The sequence below is a fragment of the Ptychodera flava genome, chromosome 21 (assembly GCF_041260155.1).
Source record: "Ptychodera flava strain L36383 chromosome 21, AS_Pfla_20210202, whole genome shotgun sequence".
NCBI lineage: Eukaryota > Metazoa > Hemichordata > Enteropneusta > Ptychoderidae > Ptychodera > Ptychodera flava.
The window spans coordinates 4,416,453-4,437,201 of record NC_091948.1 but is presented as its reverse complement, the minus strand read 5'-3'; the positions used below and the strand labels follow the sequence as shown (position 1 = coordinate 4,437,201).

Here is a 20,749-nt window from a genome sequence, read left to right as displayed (position 1 = left end):
TGAATATTCTCCGTTGATTATGAGTCATAATTTGATTTACATGCGGAAACACTATATACTTGTAAAACTTGCCTTGCTTGAACTATTGAACTGATTCAGAAATGTCGGGCATTAAAAAATATGACACGCACGTTGAAGGAACAAAAATGCTCAAGAACTATAATGGTCCAGACCCTGATCGATAGAAACTTGCAATATCTCAAAACAATGGCAACGGCAAAAACTCTGTGAGAAACATCATGTTATAAATGATTAAAATTTGGATTAACGATCTGCGATGTCCACTCAGTCTGTCATTTTTACTCTTCACACTGGCTAAATATTGTTGCACAGTTGAAAAAACTCATGGAACTTATTCTGACGAAAGCAGCAATTAACCTTCATCAACAGCGCCAAAGCGAATCTGACATTCCTGATCTTTAGTCAACATTAGCAGGCGCCCAGGTAGTTTGACGATGGCAAAGTATATTGGATTTGAGAAAAATACCGAGAAATGAAGTTCAAAATGACCGATGCACGTTCGGAAATAATCTTGAAAAACGCACTACAGGCTTCAAAATGTGCTCGTATAATCAGTGTCCGCAAGGCATTAACTACCTCGACTATTAAGAGAGAGGGGGAGGGGAGATTGTAGGTAACCGTTCCTTACTTGAAATAGTTTATTATAGTTTGCACAGGGGAGGGGAGATTGTAGGTAACTGTTCCTTACTTGAAATAGTTTATTATAGTTTGCACAGATAGATCTAAACGTTCACTAGTACACTAGCTGATACAGGTGAGTGCATTCTTAGATTTGAAAGGTTGTAAGTGAGCAAGCGTAAATATGCGATGTAAGTTGATCCAAGGGGTGCAAAGTTAAAGCAATAACATAATATTGGACGTCACACATAGTGTATGTCTCATATAACGTTTGAATGCTCACAAACGACCCATGTAACTCCCGAGTCCCGTTTCAACATGACTTGCATGGTAATACACTCATAAAAATGATGCAGAACGTCGAGCACTCTGTGCGCAGTGACATGGGAGTTCATGATTCCGAGTAAAACGGGTTCATGATTCCGAGTAAAACGGAAATGAGAGAAAGTGTGTTCTTGTGAAGGCAAACAAAGGGTTTGGACTTATTGCAACTGGAAAAAGCATATGTCAAGAACTGATTATTTATGAAATTTCTGTTCCTTCCATGTGTGCGCTCACATCGTCAAGGTTTTAAGGTTTATTCTGTGTCTCTTGAAGCAATGCAAAGATATTTTCCCGGGAAGATGTTCGTGTCTTCACCTTCAACAATTGCACATGATTCTAAAAAACGATTATCCTTACGATATCGATTTAATCCCGATGTCGGACAGTAATGGTAAATATACCCATTTGTTTTGTATTAATTATTATGCAGATTTTCTTTTTTCCTCCATGATGTAACTTTTTACATAAGATGTATTGAACCAGGTAAACCGATTATCGTGAACGGAAAATAAACGTAAGAGCGACAGCCAGTCAGCGTGTGTTCCGTCCATCACACACCCTTTGCTTAAAATCCTCCATGCCCCATGGATTCCCATCAGTTTAGTATGAAGAGGACGATTCGTGTTGCATGATCTCCAATATTTAATGGCTGAGGCAAAATCAAGACACTGCACATTTCCGATTTAACCCGGCCTACCCTAGTTCACATCCCCTGAAAAGCTTAAACTTTTCCTTCTCTAATAAGCCGATTTCTTTGACTTTTCGCCATCGCCAGACATCACTTCTGATTCAGTGACGTCATGCCATCTAAAACCGGCTACTCCCACTCCTACTTCTTGATGATGCATGGAAGGACAACCATGTATATTTCTTTAAGGAAAACTGTCTTTGCTTTATTTCAAGCATTACTCTCATCTGAATATGTTACCAGACAAAATCCTAATTCTAGGTGTCGCTTCGTGGAAAAAAAGAATGGCAAGGAACATACTTTATTACATTTTACTCGTTAACGTTATTCGGCAAGGGTTAAATTTTGTTGAATGAGGTTAAATTATCTTAACATTCAAAGACTTGGGGAACAAAACAACACATCAGAGAGAGAGAGAGAGAGAGAGAGAGAGAGAGAGAGAGAGAGAGAGAGAGAGAATAAGCGCACGCGCGAGTTTGTGACGCCAGTGACAATTTCAGCTAATTAGACATCGCCATTGAAAGGAACTTTTTGAACAAATGATACGATCTGCTGTCTGTTGATGTTTAAAAAGTTGACAAAATAAGATTATGATCCAATGGCTACATATGTACGGGCGACGGCTGCCATGATCATTGGGCAACAATACACTGTACGTATAACTTCACAGTAATCTGTGGCCGTCGTTTCCAATCGCAAATACGCGATCCGGGTATTTGTTTCTGGGCACAAAAAAAAACATAACAAAATAATAATCAAACCGGTGTCTTCATGATTCAAAATTTAAGAATTAAGTCTGCATGATCTAGCGCCAGTCAAAAGTTAATAATACAGCAACGCACAAGAAATCATAAGAAGCCATGCAAAGTGTCACAGTGGTACGCTGTCAATTCTGGAAATGTTACATTAACGCTCGGAGACAGCAGCGAAGAAATTGAGTAAATTTACTAAGGGGGAAAGAGATGGCCCGTTAAATTACGGGGAGGTGTCCGCAATGCGGGCTCGTGAACTTTTTTATTGGCGTTAAAAATTTGACATAGTTTGGACGGAGATGGGAGAGTTCGCATATCCAGGCTTTTCTGAGAATTCGATTCTTTTCCAGCTTGAATTAATGTAAATATACAGAATGATTATTTAGCAAGAGCTTAAAGTTTTGTTCGACTGATTTGCGTTCATTTCTGATGGACCCCCCCCCCCCGGAGATATAATGGACAATCCCATGGTAACATGTGTGAGTCGGCTAGTCGGGGGTAAATCACCTTCGAGCTTCCATGGACAGCCGTTACTATTTCAATGCACTCGGACTCCTCTAACTGAACCGAGTAATTTTTCAACTGACCTCGGATCGGAATGGGATTGTATATCGAAAGAAGCCACAACAAGGACCGGAAATTAAATCTGATTATCAAAGTGTGGCATATCTCTCTACCATATGCCTAATAGAAGAATAGCGGCGCACATATCTGACATTTAAATAAAACTTGACAGGTATCCATATGGCAAGGACTGTCAATTAATTTCACTTTTCGTAATTGCAATGACAAAACCTACACATGCGCAGTCTCGCCTTGTGCGCTTAAATCACTGATCGCAACCACATTACTTTTTCGACTTACGATAATTCTTTGCTCCTTTGGGAATGCTTGCAACACTACATACCATCATATCACTTCATTTAATGCATGTTCATTCTTCTTTCAAGGGAACCGTTGTTTGCGGGTTAGCATAATTGAAACGAGAATTATCTAAACCTATAGTTTACAATTAGTATTGTTGGTCTTCTTCCTCCTTCCATAAGTTACCATGGCATTGAGTCATCAATGGGTCAAATTTTGCCGTATTTTTCATTTCTCCAGCGATGGATATAAATTTCATGCTGTCATCGGACGCAGTAGATGTCAGCTGTGACAAACTAACATGGTTAGGGGGAGCTACACAAAGCACAATTAATCTACAGCCAGTGAAAAAGGCGTCCTATTGCCCAAGTTGACCGATGTTGTTTTGGACCTCAGAGTCATCATTAGTATAACTGGAAACTGCTATGGATGTGAATGTATACGACTAGAAGTCTCTACGCACTAAAGGGCTTACATGGTAAGCCTGTACTCATTTAAATGGGTTGATCATCATGATTAGATATTGAGAGAGATGGGGAATTTGCAGAGAAAAAACTGTTTAAAATTGCAGCCATGCTTTTTGACAGAAAATATATTCACATGATGGTCAGCTGAAACAAGTGTTGGAATTAGGATAAAAAAGGTTTGCATGCGACGATGTAAAATCTGAATAAAAACAAGTGTCAGATTTTTGAATGTGAATAAATTTCCACGTCAGCAGTCTGATCACCCCCAAACATCTATAGATAGGTCTATCCCATGCATGCATCATCCCCTCGAAGTTCGACTGGTCCATCCCTTATCTTCGTCACTCCCTCCAAATATCTACTGGTCCATCCCTTATCTTCATCACCCCAACTAAAGATCTACTGGTCCATCCCTTATCTTCGTCACCCCAACAAAAGATCTACTGGTCCATCCCTTACCTTCGTCACAGCTTCAATGATTTACTGGTCTGTCCCTTTATTTATCATTCCTCCAAATATCTACTGGTCCATCCCTTACCTTCATTACCCCTCCAAATATCTACTGGTCCATCCCTTACCTTCGTCATAAAGATCCACTTATGTGGATGATGGGAGGATGTGATGGATGGATGGTGGATGGATCCATCCCTCATCTTTATCATTTCCTCCAAATGTCCGCCAATTTATCCCTTACCTTCATCATCCCCTCCAAAGATCTACTGGTCCATCCCTTATCTTCAGTGTCTCACACATTGGGACAAATTATTTCATATTTATGTGCAAACGTTAGTCTGTATCCAGTCTGACAAATTGAACTTCCTATGTAACTACATGACAACACTGTCTGACATGGTTATGATGACCAAAATTGTAGCATTTCAAATTAATTTGATGTGTTTGTCCGATGCGTATAGCGTATTTTCATGCTTCACTCCCTCCATGTGCAAATATTTTGTGTTTGGCTTGTCACAATAGACAGTACTGTAAATCCATTAGGTATATTACTTTTTGGCTGATATATGAATTTCTGTCTTGACTAGAATTAAATTGGAATGATGACAATTTAATTAACTGGCAAATGCATGCACAGAAATAATAACCCAAGTAATGGTGTTTCTACGAAACAATTTTTCAAATATCAAGAAGACGGTACACTGCTATTCCCCTCAGGACTGTAGCCTCAGGAAACGGTAATGGATTTTCCAGAACTCACAACCCTGCAGGGTAATCAATTGATGCAATGGCCCTCATGTCGGGTGACTTCCCTCTCTTGTTCTGTCTCTCGATCATAGATTAACATATATCAAACACACAGATAAACAGAACTACATGTATTTTCTGAAATATAGATTTATATTTCTTATCAAAATAACAATTTACACAATAAAGCAACCTGGGTTTAGTCCATTGGCAGGATATGTGGATAATAAAAACAAAGTTTAGGAGTCATATCCTGGAGGAATTCTCTCTTAGAGTCTGAAATGGGTCGAAGCCTCGTTGCCTGGCAACAAGCAGAGGATGGAAGAGCTGAGAGTCTGGTGGAAAGTCATCCCATTTTACCCATTCCCATCCTGTGGAGATACAACAGAGATAGAAAGAGGAATGTCATGGGGAGTTATACCGGATATATATCTGAGTTGTAGGGTATTTTTAAAGGTTAGACACAACTCTATGGGCTGGATTATGTGGACAAGTGATTTTTGAACATCAATAACATGTCTGCTCGGTACAACCTCTGCCTTTGAAAAACGCCTTATATAATAATAATAATAATCTTTATTACCCTTAATCATAATAATATTACAATTCAATAATGAATGTACATCTGAGTTGTGCTGTGATAAAGGGTAAATGGAAACGGAAAATAGCAAATGCTAGTCTAGTCCGTTCCAAAAGCCATTTGATGTTAAAGCAAGAAAACGAAGAAGAAAAAAGAAAACTGAAGTATATCGAGGGTAGTGTACATGAAAGTAGTGGGATTGCAAAGTAACGTGATGCAACAACAGCATACTCTTGTGAAGTAACTTGGAAACTTCACTAATACATGTATTTTTGGTATGATACTGTGAAACGAAAATGCTGTACTGAAAAGAACGATCTGAAAGATACAGTATACATGTACATGTACAATACATGTACTTTAAGGGTTTTCTTTTGAAAGGTCAGATTGAAAGTAATTTTTTATCAGCAGTCTGAATATCTGACAAAGATTCATTCTCCACAGGTGTTTGTAATTTCCAACCCATGATCTGATGTCTGTGTTTGTTGGTGTCTTGATAACTCATGCATTAAGAATAGTTACAAAAGTCCAAAATGGGTAAAAACCACCGCTGTTCAACGAGATATAAAAGTACTAATTATATTAAAAACCATACACTCAAATATTTGTAACCTACAAGCTGAATATTTGACGTAATTAGGACTTTAAGGAAAAACACCATACATGTGGTATTCAAACTTAATGCTAAGAATGTTGTGTTGTAATCACATTGATATGAACAGACCTAAAAATGACAGAAATTGTCAAATATTTCAAAAAGTCAGACTACAGTGGTTTGACTATATTTAACCCTTTCATCACCATGGTTTGGCCCAAACCCATTGTTATTGATGGTGATTGTGGAACTGTTAACAGGGAATTGGGGGTGAACAGGTTATAGTAAAGTGAAGTTTAATCATGGAGTACATTTTTACACAGGTTGGAAAAGTATAATTTATGAATCATTCCATTGGACACGGTTGGGAATAGTCAGATCTGGCACCAGTGAAGCTGACACTGTAGGTGTTGTACTAAGGATCATTTTTCGCCTGAGCCCTGACGCTTAGGGTGAGGATAGGAGGATGATGCTAACTTTATGCTATTGCTCATCAGATTTTGTTACTTTATTACAAAATAAATGGGTCAAGGTCAAAAAGAACAATAGAATTAAACTTGTATTTTTATTTATACAATTGCAAAACCATAAATCTATATTACAGGAAGGTCCTTTAGTTAACAGAAATTACTCTGAGTTCGTAAATGCCTCGTTTTTCTTAGTTAAGTTTTGATGTTGCCATATTCTTGTATTCAGTAGTTGTAATTATGCCTTCTCATCATTTCTGTCTCCAAAGCATTGCTTTATATAATCCCACTGTTTTCAAAACAACCCAAAGATTGCAAAAGACTTTCCCATATATGTTTCATAGTGTGCAGATTAAGGACGCTCATGTTTTTGGCAAAAAAATATTCCAGACTCATATTCATTTATCAAGCAGGTTTTCTACTTTTTTGTCAGGTGAAATGTTTACACTTCATGTGAGGTTAAAACAAACTGTGACAAACAAAAGCAAACAAAAGCAAAAAACTGAATGAGACTAATCTAATTAAACATTTCTGATTGATTATCAGTTTAAAAACAACCTATTTGGAAAATATTCTATCTTCATGTTTTCAGGTAATTTATTTGCATGTCCAAGGAGATTAGAATTTTTCTATTATTACTGATGACAAATATGATGCAAATGAGACGTATCATAAATTGGTATGTTACATCATCAACCCTGGAGGGTGTATGGTTACATCAGGCACTGATACAAAGATGGCTGTTTCAGGAATTTCTCTGAATAATCCTCAAACCTACGAATCAACTCAAGAAAAATGTCACATGTTATTTGAATGATCCACATAATGGGTCTCATACAACCATGCCACTGTCCTTAGAATGACTGGCTTAACCCTTTGAGAGCTGTAATTTTTCCCACCAAAACTTTACTGCCACATTTTGCCAATTTTTATGAATTTTTCCTGAATTTTTTTGATAATTTTGGACCAACTGGACATCATATTTCATAGGTTACAGATTTTTATCAAAACTTTGGCAAAATCTGAGAAAAATTGACCACGGTTTATTTTGTAAAGGGGAGAAAAATTGATGTAGGCACTCAAAGGGTTAAGGTAGTATACACCTTGACAGTGAAAGACTGAAACTTCAGCTCAAACTTTCCTCAATCAAACTTTCAACTAAACACTTACCAAATCAAGAATGAAAATCAGGGGTCATTTTTTGTACTAGACAAACTACCTGGCGTTTATCGATATTTAAAATTCAAAATGGCCACTATCCCTGCGTAAACTCCATGGGGAAAATTTAAATTTTTTTGATTTTCAAAAAACTGAGATTGTGAAAATTTTTCTCACTCCAAAAGCTCTAAAATAAGCCCCACAAGCAGAAGATCAGAAAAGAATTGTAAAAATTTTGGAGTCTGAATATCTGTCCCCGAGGCACATTCCACCTTTACCTACCTTCACATTTTTCAGGTTCCATGTTCAGCGGTTCGGGCTCCTTCGTTGCGTCAATTTCCGCTGACATAAACAACGTGATGTAGTGGTAGTCCTTCTCTTCCATGACTGCATTGATCACGAAGGAAAAGCAGACGTCTTTCAAGGACAGGCCTGTCTCCTCCAGCGTCTCTCTCCTTGCACATTCTTCCCAAGATTCACTGTAAAGATAAGTGAAAAAATACCGTCAATGACACTGGCCTCACATTTGTTTGATGTGGCAGGCCAGAGTGAGTATACTTAACTAAATTTGCCCCTGGGAACATGCATACCAAGTTTCAAAGCAATTAGATGAGCGATTTCAGAGAAAACGATTTTTTTGACCAAAAATGGAGAAAATTACCCCAAAAATATTAACTCAATGGGGAAAAATATAATTTTCCGTTTTTAAAAAAAACTAAGATACTGGAAATTGTTCTTACTACAAGAGCTTTAAAATTGAGATCCGAAAATCTGTCCTTGAGGTGAGTTCTACATGTGCCTTAAGCCAATAGTGTTACTGATTCTGTGGAAGCCTTACAAATACCAATGTGCTCTCCTGCATACATGTAGGTTTTTCAAATTATTACCCTCTCAGGTCTGAATGACATTGATAATTCAGTAAATTATCGAGCTAATTCAAACTCACAATGTATGATAGTCACATAGTGAAGACATCATACTCACTGCTCTACTTCATCCGTACCTTTAAAAACATGATTAAAAAATAGTGACAATGTCACTGGTCGCTCCCATATAGTTATCAAAACAAGCTAAAATCAAGCTAAAGGATTTTTTTATCACAAATAGAAACAATTCCCCCAATAAAATAAAATTATACAAATTTCACCAGAATTTGATCAAATCTTACTGACGTCACCCGTAAAAACCTCTACACTAAGTTTCAACTCAATCGGACGTGTGGTTTCAGAGTTAAAAAAAATTTTTGATCAAAAATGAAAAAAAAATAGCCAAAAAATGCAAATATGCAAATTTCACCACAATTTGCCCAGATTTGAGAAAGGTCACTCCTATGCACTTCCATACCAAGTTTCAAATCAATCAGACTTGTGGTTTCAGAGAAGAAGATTTTTTGACCAAAAATGGGAGAAAATTACAAAAAAATTCATGAAAAATAGCAAGTCCAAGATACTGACCCAAGATTAGTCTGGCAGAGACCCTGCGATTCGCGTTCTTCCCTGTTGGAACACGCGTGCGCCCTTCAGAGACGCGACGCGAATCCCAGGGTCTGGACGTTCTTGCAAGCGACCGGTTGGATTTCTGCCTGATCCGGGTACTTTACAGAACTCCTCACATCCGTTAATCAAACAAAAAATGACAAGTACCATAGCCAAATAAAATCAAAAATGAAAAATAAAAACATACAGCGTATATAGGTCTACCAGCTACTAGTATATATTCTCTCCGCCCAGTTAGATAGGTGTTTCTTTTGACGTCACTACCCTTATGAATATTCATACCCTTGCAAAAACCGACAGTCGCTGTGTCTGGCAGCGCGTGCTCACAGCTGCACAGCGTAGCCTTCGAATGCAGGCCCATCGTGGGCGCGCATAAAACAAGGCACAGCGACTGTGGAGAGTCTAACCCAAGATGTGCACAATCATTTCAGGTCAGCCCAAAGTACTTACATGCTAATTTTTCATCTAATCTGCTCAGTGGCTATTGAGATTTTCAATAAAATGTAAACTTGTAAACATATATACATATGGCTATGGGAGCTAACAAACGACCCAATGGTCGACAGAGCTCTGCTGTGTTATGAAGAGAGCAACGTTTTGTGACATATGTATTGATGAAGAAGGTTGAGATCTTTGATAGCTCATTTCAGGATGGCCTGACCTAAAATGGCAAAATTAGCTGCAAAAATACAAAATTGATGATTTCATCATAATTATGTATAAAAATGTATACCAAATATCAAAGCTATCACATGAGTAACTTTTGAGAAACAAATATTTTGACCAAAAACGGCAAAAACTGACCCAAAAATACAAAAATTGAAGATTTCATCAAATTTCACTATATCACACTAAGAGAACCCCCAGGAACCTGTATACCAAATATCAAAGGCATCAGACAAGTAGTTTTTGAGAAACACATTTTTTGACCAAAAATGGCAAAAATTGCACCAAAAATACAAGATTGCAGATTTCATCATATATTCTGTATATCATATTTAGTTTATCTGTAGGAACCTGTATACCAAATATCAAAGCTGTCAGACGAGCGGTTTTGATGAAATAAATTTTTGACCAAAAATGACAAAAAAATTCCTTAAAAATACAGATTTGCTTATTTCATCATAATTTGAACAAATCCAAGTTGGGCTATCCCTAGGGACCTGTATACCAAATATCAAAGCTGTCAGACGAGCGGTTTTGATGAAATAAATTTTTGACCAAAAATGACAAAAAAATTCCTTAAAAATACAGATTTGCTTATTTCATCACAATTTGAACAAATCAAAGTTGGGCTATCCCTAGGGACCTGTATACCAAATATCAAAGCTGTCAGACAAGCGGTTTTGATGAAATAAATTTTTGACCAAAAATGACAAAAAAAATTCCTTAAAAATACAGATTTGCATATTTCATCACAATTTGAACAAATCCAAGTTGGGTTATCGCTAGGGACCTGTATACCAAATATCAAAGCTGTCTGACCAGCGGTTATGAAGAAGGAGATTTTTTACCAAAAACGCCTTTTTTGGCACTAATTTGCATATTTTTGGCAATGACAACTTCATTTGAACAAAATCTCATCTACAGCCCATCATCCATGTACACACCAAATATCAAGATGAAATGTGCAGCGGTTTTGGAGTTTTTGATGTTGACATACAGACATACAGACATACAGACATACAGACATTTTCCTAGCCTATAAGAATAGCTTCCATTGCCATATATACATATGGCTATGGGAGCTAAAAAACTCATGAAGCACTCACACGTAGTCACTCACTATCACACATTGCAGACAAATTCAAGCAAAGCAATAAAGTTTAAGTGGCCATCTACAGGAAACCTCCAATCATTCCATGTTGTATGCAAACACATCCTTAATATAAGTGTGAACAAATTTCCTTGGCAGAAATTTCATTAATTATGGCTTCTATCAAGGTGAAAGTGTTCTGAAATTGGATATTTGGTTGTTGTCACTGATAACCCACTACTAATTGATTTTTCACTACTTTCAATGATGTTGCTAATTAAAACAGCACAATCAGTCTGCGCGTGATGCATTCCTGTCCCAAGGGGCCTTGCTGAATAGCAAATGATACTGACAGCATCGACATAAACATTTACGACGCAAAATCTAGCAAGAAAAGGGTCGTGATTTTTTTCAATCACTGCCATTACTACAGCAGATAAGAATATAGATCCCGTCAAAGAGGATATCTCTGTTGCTTTGAGAGTGACAACAGACTGATGTCAGCACTCAGTGGGAATATATACACATGGACAGGTATTAATGGCCATACACTGACTTTGAAAGGGAAATTACCCCGGACAGACAACTGTGATATGTGTTCATCAATATCCTAGCTTTTTTTAACAAATGGCAACTGATGGATTATGGGTAAGGTAAATAAAATGCTGCATCTGGGAATTTCTTTAACATACAGTGGAAGTAGATGCACTTTGGTCAACTTATCCTTCAGGTGTTTTTGCAGCAAAACTGAAAACTCAATGCCCCATTTCACCTCTGACTATCTTTGCAAGGTGATGTGTTTGCTTGGCAGTTATTATGACAGCTTGGAGTATTTCATTTGGCAATAACCTGTTTGTTATGTCTTTAGATATTTCAACAAATTAATAGGTATTAATAGGTACTAGAAGGTGTATACACACACACACACACACACACACACACACACACACACATATATATAATTATATAATTATATATATGATGATTTTATATATATATATATATATATATATATATATATATATATATATATATATATATATATATATATATATATATATATATATATGGTTTTCCCTTGACTGCGCGATTGTGCAAATTGCGCATTTTGAGCCATTGTCTGCCCTTTAAAAGTTACTGACTGCTCGAAAATCGCGCACAAAGCAAAGGACGCAAATGCGCCCATATGATGGTGACCCAAGCGCATAGTGTAGTGACCTGTAAATTTGTTGTTGTTTCTGATCAGAATACTCTTTCGGAAAAGACAAAATATTGCCTGTCATTCAGCTTTGGAGTGTACGCATCAAAAAGAACAGCCAAGGACATAGTTGTGGTCCAGTCTCCATGGATACTAGTACCATTTTGTGTCCATGTTTTGATAGGATATATTGTTAAATGTCATTAGTAAGCATTAAAAAATACTGCCTCCTAAAATGCAAAGTCTGCCCCCTAATTTTGATTAATAGGGCAGAAATCGCCCCTTCAGTGAACATGCAGAGAAAATACTATATATATATATATATATATATATATATATATATATATATATATATATATATATATATATATATATATATATATATATATATATATATATATATGTGTGAAAGTCATAAGATTCATAACATAAGCATGGTGCATGTACGCAATATTGTTGATTTTCATGTCATGAATTCCCAGCTGATGAGTAAAGTCAGTATAACTCATTTTCCAATTTCATTATTCTTAGCTAGGGGTGCACTAAAAGTGAAATATTACAAGCCATTAATCATATGATAAATCTTTCTATTAAATGGAAATATTTATCATCAAGGATTATACTTCTACAAAGTTACATAGGAAAAGTCAGGAACAAGAACATCTACCATATGAAGAAAGAATTGCAAATTGTATTGCTGGATGACTAACAGACAAAAATGTCATTTGAAAAGAGCATGTCCCCATATATTTCTAGTAAATTCTAATCTATTAATTATTATTTTAGTGGATGTTTCCACTTGTTGCTGTGTCTGCTTCCGGTAGCAAACTGAGGAGTAGACAATTGAATTTCTCTCTGAACTTGCTGTTGCTGGTGATAGTCACTTTGTGGCCAAGCACCAGACTAGGATGATGGAAGACGATGGAATTGAACAAAATATGTATATTTAAAGTGACAGAATGTGTGACAGAATATGTGACAGAATATGTGACAGAATATGTGACAGAACATCAGAATGTGTGACAGAATATGTGACAGAATATATGACAGAATGTGGGACAGAATATGTGACAGAATATGTGACAGATTGTGACAGAACATCAGAATGTGACAATATGTGACAGAATATGTGACAGAATACATGTATGTGACAGAATGTGTGACAAAATGTGTGACAGAACATCAGAATATGTGACAGAATGTGGGACAGAATATGTGACAGAATGTGAAATAAAAGACTGTGCTTGTTCTGAACAAACAACTGAACAAGATGTTTTACTTCAACAAAACAGATAAATAACTGGCAAGAAAAAACAGTATTCTGACATAATGAGCTATTTTGTCAATACATTGAGCCCTATTTTTACAATGTATTGATGTATACTTTAAGTGTATGAATAAGGTTGACTAGAGAGAAGAAAAGCAGAACTTCATGAAACTAAATTAGTGATGTTCATGATAAAAATTATTTCTCCCAATCGGTAATCCTTTGTTAAACTGACAGAATGACGTCGTAAGGTTCATCTTTTTGTAATGGAAATATTCATGGATAAGACCAAACAATACACAATAAAATGACTTAGAATGTCAAAATCTGACAATGACTGCTTGTTTTATTGATAGAGTGACAGTTCTATTTTTACAACATCTTCAGGTTTATCTTAATAAGTGTAACGATATGCTTGCCTTGGAAGAAGAATATTTCAACAAAAATGATAATATGGTTGCCTTGATAGAAGAAAAAACCCATGAAACAAAATTACTGATTTGATAAAAAAATCATTTTCATATAAGTGCATGCGGTGTCAAATTGAAACAGTGACTTCATGTGTATATTTCAAATATTTGTATGGTAAAGCCACAAACAGAAAATTTGTTTCTCAACATTGAATGTGTTTAGACCAGCCATACTAGCCTTTTTATCTTGCAATGGTTTAAAAAAATCTTTCAAAAAGAGCTGACAATGCACTTTGGGTCACACAAATGTTGTAGAGCTGTGAGCTGTGAGTTTAGAGACACTGGATCTCGATGGGTGTCAGAATTGCCAAGGTGTTAAAACAGTGCTCCCTTACAATTTAAAATATTTCTGGCAAAACTGGTCAGGTACATGTAAATCTTTCACTTTTCAATATTTCATTAATTTAATGCATATCATGAACTGTTTTCATTGAGGATACCTTTATGAAAAAATAAATGATCATTGGCTGGGATTTGAATACTGTATATGCTACATCTGTGTACACTGTAATTGAAATATGCTAATATTCATAGTGAAAGCTCACTGTCAGCTTTCTGCTGGTTGGCATATAAGACTCGCCCTGTAGGCACGTAAACATCAAAATAGAGTTGAATAGAGTTGGGTGAGGTGATCACGAAATTGAAGCCATATACTTTGGCAGACTGTCACCAAGATAGCAGGTGAAATCTATGACTCACAGCCAGTAACTGGTAGGTAGGCCATATAGGGCCACCTAGTCTGGCAGTGTATGAACATCATACGATATTGCAAGCAATATTTGTCTAGAAGTTATGATCTCTGTATAATGTTCAAAAGAAGAAAAGTCCATATCTGTGAATTACCCTCCCTAATCCCCTCTACTATGTTCTACTGATCACTTGGGGAGGGGGGCTTACCGCCCTGACCAAATTACTTTTTAGCAGCTCCTAAGGTCCAGGGTTTTCTCTCGACTGTGCAATTGCGCAAATTGTGCATTTTGAGGCATCATCTGCCCTGAAAAGTTACTGACAGCACGGAAATAGCGCACAAAACACAGAAAGCAAAGACGTCCACATATACTGATATATGAGGGTGACCCAAACACACAGTGTAGTGAACTGTGTGTAATGATGGAATTTGGGAAAATTCCAGCTTTAGCATTGTGTAGGCACGCAATCGTTTGATCAGCACATTGGGATCGGGTGCATATTTTCATGGATTACAAACCCCAAATTCAGACCGAATCGTGTCCAAGGGAGCAAATACATCAAATTCTGAGCAGCCAAGCACATCACAAGCTGACAAACATCATGATGTCAATGTTAGTACGGGTGCTGCATGCTACATGTACATATCGAATCTGATGATTCCTTGGTGCATCTTACTGCAAAGTTCTTTGATGAGCTGAAGAAAGCTTATAACATGTAATTTTGGATTTTTTCATCTTTTCCATGCAAAGTTTTTCAATCTTGCAATTCTTTTGTTTTTTATTTCATTTTATGCCAATGTCATGTATGTGTACACGGCTAAATAAATAAATAAATAATATACGAGGCAAATGAGCTGGGTGACAATCGTAATGATATCAAGGAAGCACTTCCTAGGAAGGTAAAATCAACATCAAAAGTGACTGCCCCCTATTAAAATGTCAAGTCAGAGTTCGCGTTTACGCAAAAATTGTGCGTATTTACGCATTGAAATTGACTCTCTACGCATTTTTTTCATCATTATGCATTTTCTATACGCAAAGGATAACACCGAAAGCACTCCCCACGACTGAGCTTAGGCGACAACCAGACGAAATTTGTTGCAACACATTTCTGTCAATAACTCATTTTGTGTGGAAAGTTTCGGATTCTCTGGGCGTTGTCTGAAAAATCGGCATCGTAGTCCACACGTTATCACGTTAGGCACGTTATCATGTCAGCTGTGCCTATGAATTACGTTGCTAATTTTCAGGCGAGCGATAGTTTCTGAAAGTGAGCGATTGACAGAAATGTTGCGACAAATTATATAAATGCCAACCGTGCACGATCATCGCGTAGTTCCCAAATTTTGATCAAGCACACATGCAGCATGGCGTAGAAGCAGACAAATCTGTTTTAATTTCTTTCAACTTTGCTCTACGAGTCCGTGAAAACAATGATTCATTGGTAGAGCTCGTCGGAATCCCGATAAATTTTGAACACTGCAGAAGTGTCTGGATGGTAACTGGTCGTTCAGGCACCAAGTCGTTTCGGCCCAAGTCGTTTCGGCCTCTCAATTTCCGGTCCCAAGTCACTTCGGCACCGCAACCCAAGACATTTCGGCATCTGTGTTTCGATTTTTTTTCAAACTATTTAGTAATTGACTGATCCGTCATATTCGTAAGCGTGACCTTTGCGTTCTGACCAGTACTTTATGTGCATTTTGTGTGAATTTTGCCGTGCTGTTTCCTCACCGCTTTCAAACTTTTGCCGTGTCGGCGGCTATTGATATCGATAAACTTGTGTCACAGATTTGAAAATGATAATTATGAAGTTTTTTCTTACGGTCTCTTCCCATGTTCTCACAAAGATTACGCATGTACGTGAATATTAGTTGACACTATACTTTTTAGTACTTTGATTTGTAACATTACGCTCCAGCACTAGTTCCCACAGGTAGCCTTCAGCGTTGTCGAAACGTCTTGGGTTGCAGTGCCGAAACGACTCGGACTTGGGGCCTGAAATTGGAAGGCCGAAACGTCTTGGGCCGAAACGACTTGGTGCCGAAACGTCCAGAAACCGTCTGGATAAGCTGCCATAACTCTAACTTTTGGGTTGCCCCATGTGGTGTGATGGTTGCATGTATACCCTTCGCTATTACGGTTCAACATTGTTCAAGTTGTTTGTTAAACTGTTTTCATTAAAGTAATGTTACATCGTACAATCCGAATATGTAGTGTAGGTTTATTCAACGGCACATTGTATTTTGCTGTCACTTTTTTCATCAATCGAGTGCGGAAGTGAAATTACGCACTCAAATCTAGCCATTACGCAATTTTAGCAGGCTAATGCGTATGCCGTACGCGAGGAGAAAAAGTCACCGCGAACACTGCAAGTCTTCCCCCCCCCCCAATTTTGATGAATGGGGCAGAAAGTGCCCCTTTCAACGAACATGCAGAGAAAACACTGAAGGTCATCTTTTAGTTTTACCTTCATTATGAACTGCTAACGAGTTTAGTCAGGGATATATATTCTATGGAAGACAGGTCACGACATGCGACATGCGAGTTTTTTTTTAAATTGCGACCTGGGAGTTCTTAAGCTGCGACATGCGAGTTCTTAAACTGCGACATGCGAGTTGCAAAACTAATATGGCGTTTGCATACATGTCAGGTAGAGACGAGCTTATTTCTGCATACTTCTACAATGGATACACCCTGGGAGAAATAACGGCCACGTTAGGACTCCGACATGTATGGAAGTCCGGTCACGACCTGCTACATACCACCTGCGTCTTTAACTGTGATCTGCGACCTAACCCTAACCCCTAACCCCTAACGCTAACTAACCCCAAGTTATGCCGTTACAATTTTTCTTTCCCTTGGCCTAACCTCCAGGGTTGAGAGCGAAGTAAGGCTTTTTACGAGAGAAAACCTAACCCCTAACCCTAACCCTAACCCCTACCCTAACCCTAACTCTTACCCCTAACCCTAACCATAGGGGAAAGAAATCAGTCCCCTGGGGTGGGGAGGGAGGTTTTTTTGTGCAACGGTTTACCTTATTTGATTTTATTAATCTTGACTGTGATATTTCAAATAAAGAGTTCAACTCCACACCGTCTGACTGTTTTCTTTATTGCTACAAGTAGCCTAATTTTATTAATTATGACTGTGATATTTCAAATAAAGATTTCAACTCCACACCGTCTGACAGCTTTATATATTACCGACAAGTCCTTATCTCCTCTCCAACTTGTGTATACACCACTGCAATTGCTCCTAAAACATTGCCAACTTGCTAATCCGCTGTCCGTATCAGCGGATTAAGTGATTGAGTCAACACCACAGCCGTCCCACACGCATTAAAATAAGGAGCTACGTGTGTGACGGCTGTGGTGTTGACTCAATCACTTAATCCGCTGATACGGACAGCGGATTAGCAAGTTGGCAATGTTTTCGGAGCAATTACAGTGGTGTATACACAAGTTGGAGAGGAGATAAGGACTTGTCGGTAATATATAAAGCAGTCAGACGGTGTGGAGTTGAACTCTTTATTTGAAATATCACAGTCAAAATTAATAAAATCAAATAAGGTAAACCGTTGCACACAAAAAACCCTCCTCCCCACCCCAGGGTCCTTTCATCTGTTCCCTGTGCCCTAACCCTAACCGCAGATCGCAGTTTTAAAAACTCGCATGTCGCATGTCGTGACCGGTCTTCCATAATATTCTGCACTGGCGATTGGTAGAAAAACTAATGAAAGGGATTAGGGAGGGCATTATTAACAGTTATGGTCTGATTTCACTGAAATACTACACAGAAATACAAAGGGAAAGTAATATGCATAAACACGACACAGGCATGGTACCTTTTGGTACTTCCTAGCTGCAGAACTATAGCTCGAGGTTTTGTCTGGGTATTTTGGTTGGGTTTTGCCATCCAACACAAATACCCAGGCAAAGCTCGAGCTACAGTACTGCAGCTTGGTACCTCCATGACACAGGTAAGGCTTGTTAAATACAAATGCTATAAAATATTGCCCGCGATACGCTTGTATCCTGGGGAATTCCCCGGCTCGTTGACGTCATGCTCTTCTCCTGATATGGACAAAAAGTTCAAAGTGCACACAAGTGATGGGCTTATGTCCTGTGACGTCAAGATGGCGGGAAATTGAGTTGACTACTACAGTGGAGAGGGCGGGAGAAGCAAAGTTGTGAATCGTCGCATAGCTTAATATTTGCATTGAAACACGGTGACCATTGCCGATTACAACAGCGCCATAGAAAGAGCGATTTGTCTGTATACGACTCCATTTGTCGGCAGAATAAAGTTTATATTTTTAATGAGAAGCTATTCGAAAACAACGGAACCAGATGTCATTATGCGCATGGAGGTAAACTTCCCTCCATGTTATGCGTTAGTCTGTAAGTTGCAGAGGAAGCGAGTATGGGAATGCAGTATACGTGGAAGATTTGAAGAATTTTCGCGGGAATTATTTAGACTAGGCTATGCGCGATTGTGGGATTGACATTGTATGTATTATTCCATTAAACTTGCAGTTGCAATTGTCCTTTCCACAAATTGTGATATCCTTACCGTAGGGTATCATCATGGTGGCGATCCTTTTAAATTTACGTCTTTATGATTATATAACTCGCGAATAGACTATCCCGCGGATCCCGTCCCTTCCCTACCCAGTACCGCCATGGAGCTACAAAAGAAAAGCCCCATGATAGTACTTACCCAAATTCCAGGTGACCACCTGGTAGAGCGTACAGGCCAGCACCAGTTATCTTCCCTCTTCGTCTGCCGATGAGAATACAGTCGGGATGTTGGCAACTCGTAACAACAACGCCGACGCCAACTTTTGGCCTCATGTTAACGTCGTGAAAGTTGCCGTTGCTCATCGCGGCAGCGGACACCACTGCCATCTCAACCAACTGATTCAACCTTTGACCTTTGAACTTTCATAGGCTACGCGTGATTGACAGACAGTAAAGGGGTCGGTTCCCAACAAAGGTGTCTCACCGGTGAATATTCTTTTTCGCTAAATATTGTGAAGAGTTTTGCATTTTGTTGTTTTAAAGGACGGTGTTGTTTTTGCAGTTTATAGTTTTGTGCAATTTTCATTCCCGGAGCCCGCACCCGGAGCAGAATAGCCCTCTAGTGGCCAGTTTGGGATGTGATTTCACCACCTCGAGATCCTCGGCATATTTATAGAAAATTGGTTTCTCTCAAACCTCATGCTGTAGAACGCGTTCGCTATCTCATCGCTGAGAAATTCTGCCAATGTAACAAGGGGAAAAATGATATTGTGCAAAAGGCAGGTGAAATGAGAAATGTTTTCCTCTACAAGGATGTAATGTATGTAACTGTGGGAGAGCTATTTCTTGATTGAAGTATTATTGTAAAGTTTTCAAATTCCTCAAACAACACATTGGATTAAAGATGAAATTGGCAATGTATAAGGGACGGACCATTGGTTCTTGGGGATGGTCACAATCAGATTGTGAATATTTTTTTTACAATTATAAATTTTTAATTCTTTTTTCCAAGTGAGAGTCATAATGTGCTTAATTTTTTTCTGAGTAAACTGTCAGATTTATAGTTTTTTAGGCTTGACGAAGTCTGTTTAGAGGACTTTTTCATTCGTTACATCCATATAAATAAATAAAGATTGTACACCATAACCCCAATATACATATGACTAAGTGATTAGCTGATAGTATTTACACAGTCACACTTATTTTAACGACAGAACAGACGGAAAATATATATACATGTACATGATAACTTAAAGCTCCCTCAGTGACTTCGACTATCAGCTCAGTGATTACTAACGACTCTTTTCTCCGGCCTGACTTTCTGCTCCTTAAAAAACAAATTTTCAAATTAAGGTAGACGGCGCCTCGGAGATATTTGGACTCTCAAACGTTTACAACATTCTTTTGGCCAACCACTTCATTTTGAAGCTTATGTTATAGAATAAACACAGTTTCACCGGCTGAGATTTGTGAAAGTCGGGAATTTTATTTCCCCCATACAGATAACATAGGAATGGCGGCCATTTGAATTTCAGATGTCGGGAAATATTGGATAATTTGTTTCTCTGGTGCAAACGTTTGCACGGAGTCCTCCGATTTCTATTCTTGATTTTGAAAGA

The 20,749-nt window shown here is 38.0% G+C and overlaps 1 protein-coding gene across 1 annotated transcript; it reads right to left on the bottom strand.

Moving 5' to 3' along the window:
* Positions 1-5,066: 5,066 nt before the first annotated feature.
* Positions 5,067-19,549, bottom strand: LOC139121164 (nucleotide triphosphate diphosphatase NUDT15-like). The gene is made up of 3 exons (XM_070685842.1): positions 19,330-19,549; positions 8,017-8,213; positions 5,067-5,305 (listed from the first exon to the last, which is right to left on the bottom strand). Exons 1-3 carry the CDS (start codon positions 19,515-19,517, stop codon positions 5,181-5,183), a joined length of 510 nt encoding a protein of 169 aa, XP_070541943.1. The 5' UTR covers positions 19,518-19,549; the 3' UTR covers positions 5,067-5,180.
* Between the last annotated feature and the right edge of the window lie 1,200 nt (positions 19,550-20,749).

Bases quoted from the DNA above. Each gene is read 5' to 3' on its own strand.
- LOC139121164 (XM_070685842.1), bottom strand. From the start codon at position 19,517: ATGGCAGTGGTGTCCGCTGCCGCGATGAGCAACGGCAACTTTCACGAC. The intron at 8,214-19,329 runs GTAAGTACTATC...TTATCTTTACAG, and splicing joins GGTGGTCACCTGGAATTTGG to TGAATCTTGGGAAGAATGTG. The intron at 5,306-8,016 runs GTAGGTAAAGGT...GTATCTCCACAG, and splicing joins GGAACCTGAAAAATGTGAAG to GATGGGAATGGGTAAAATGG.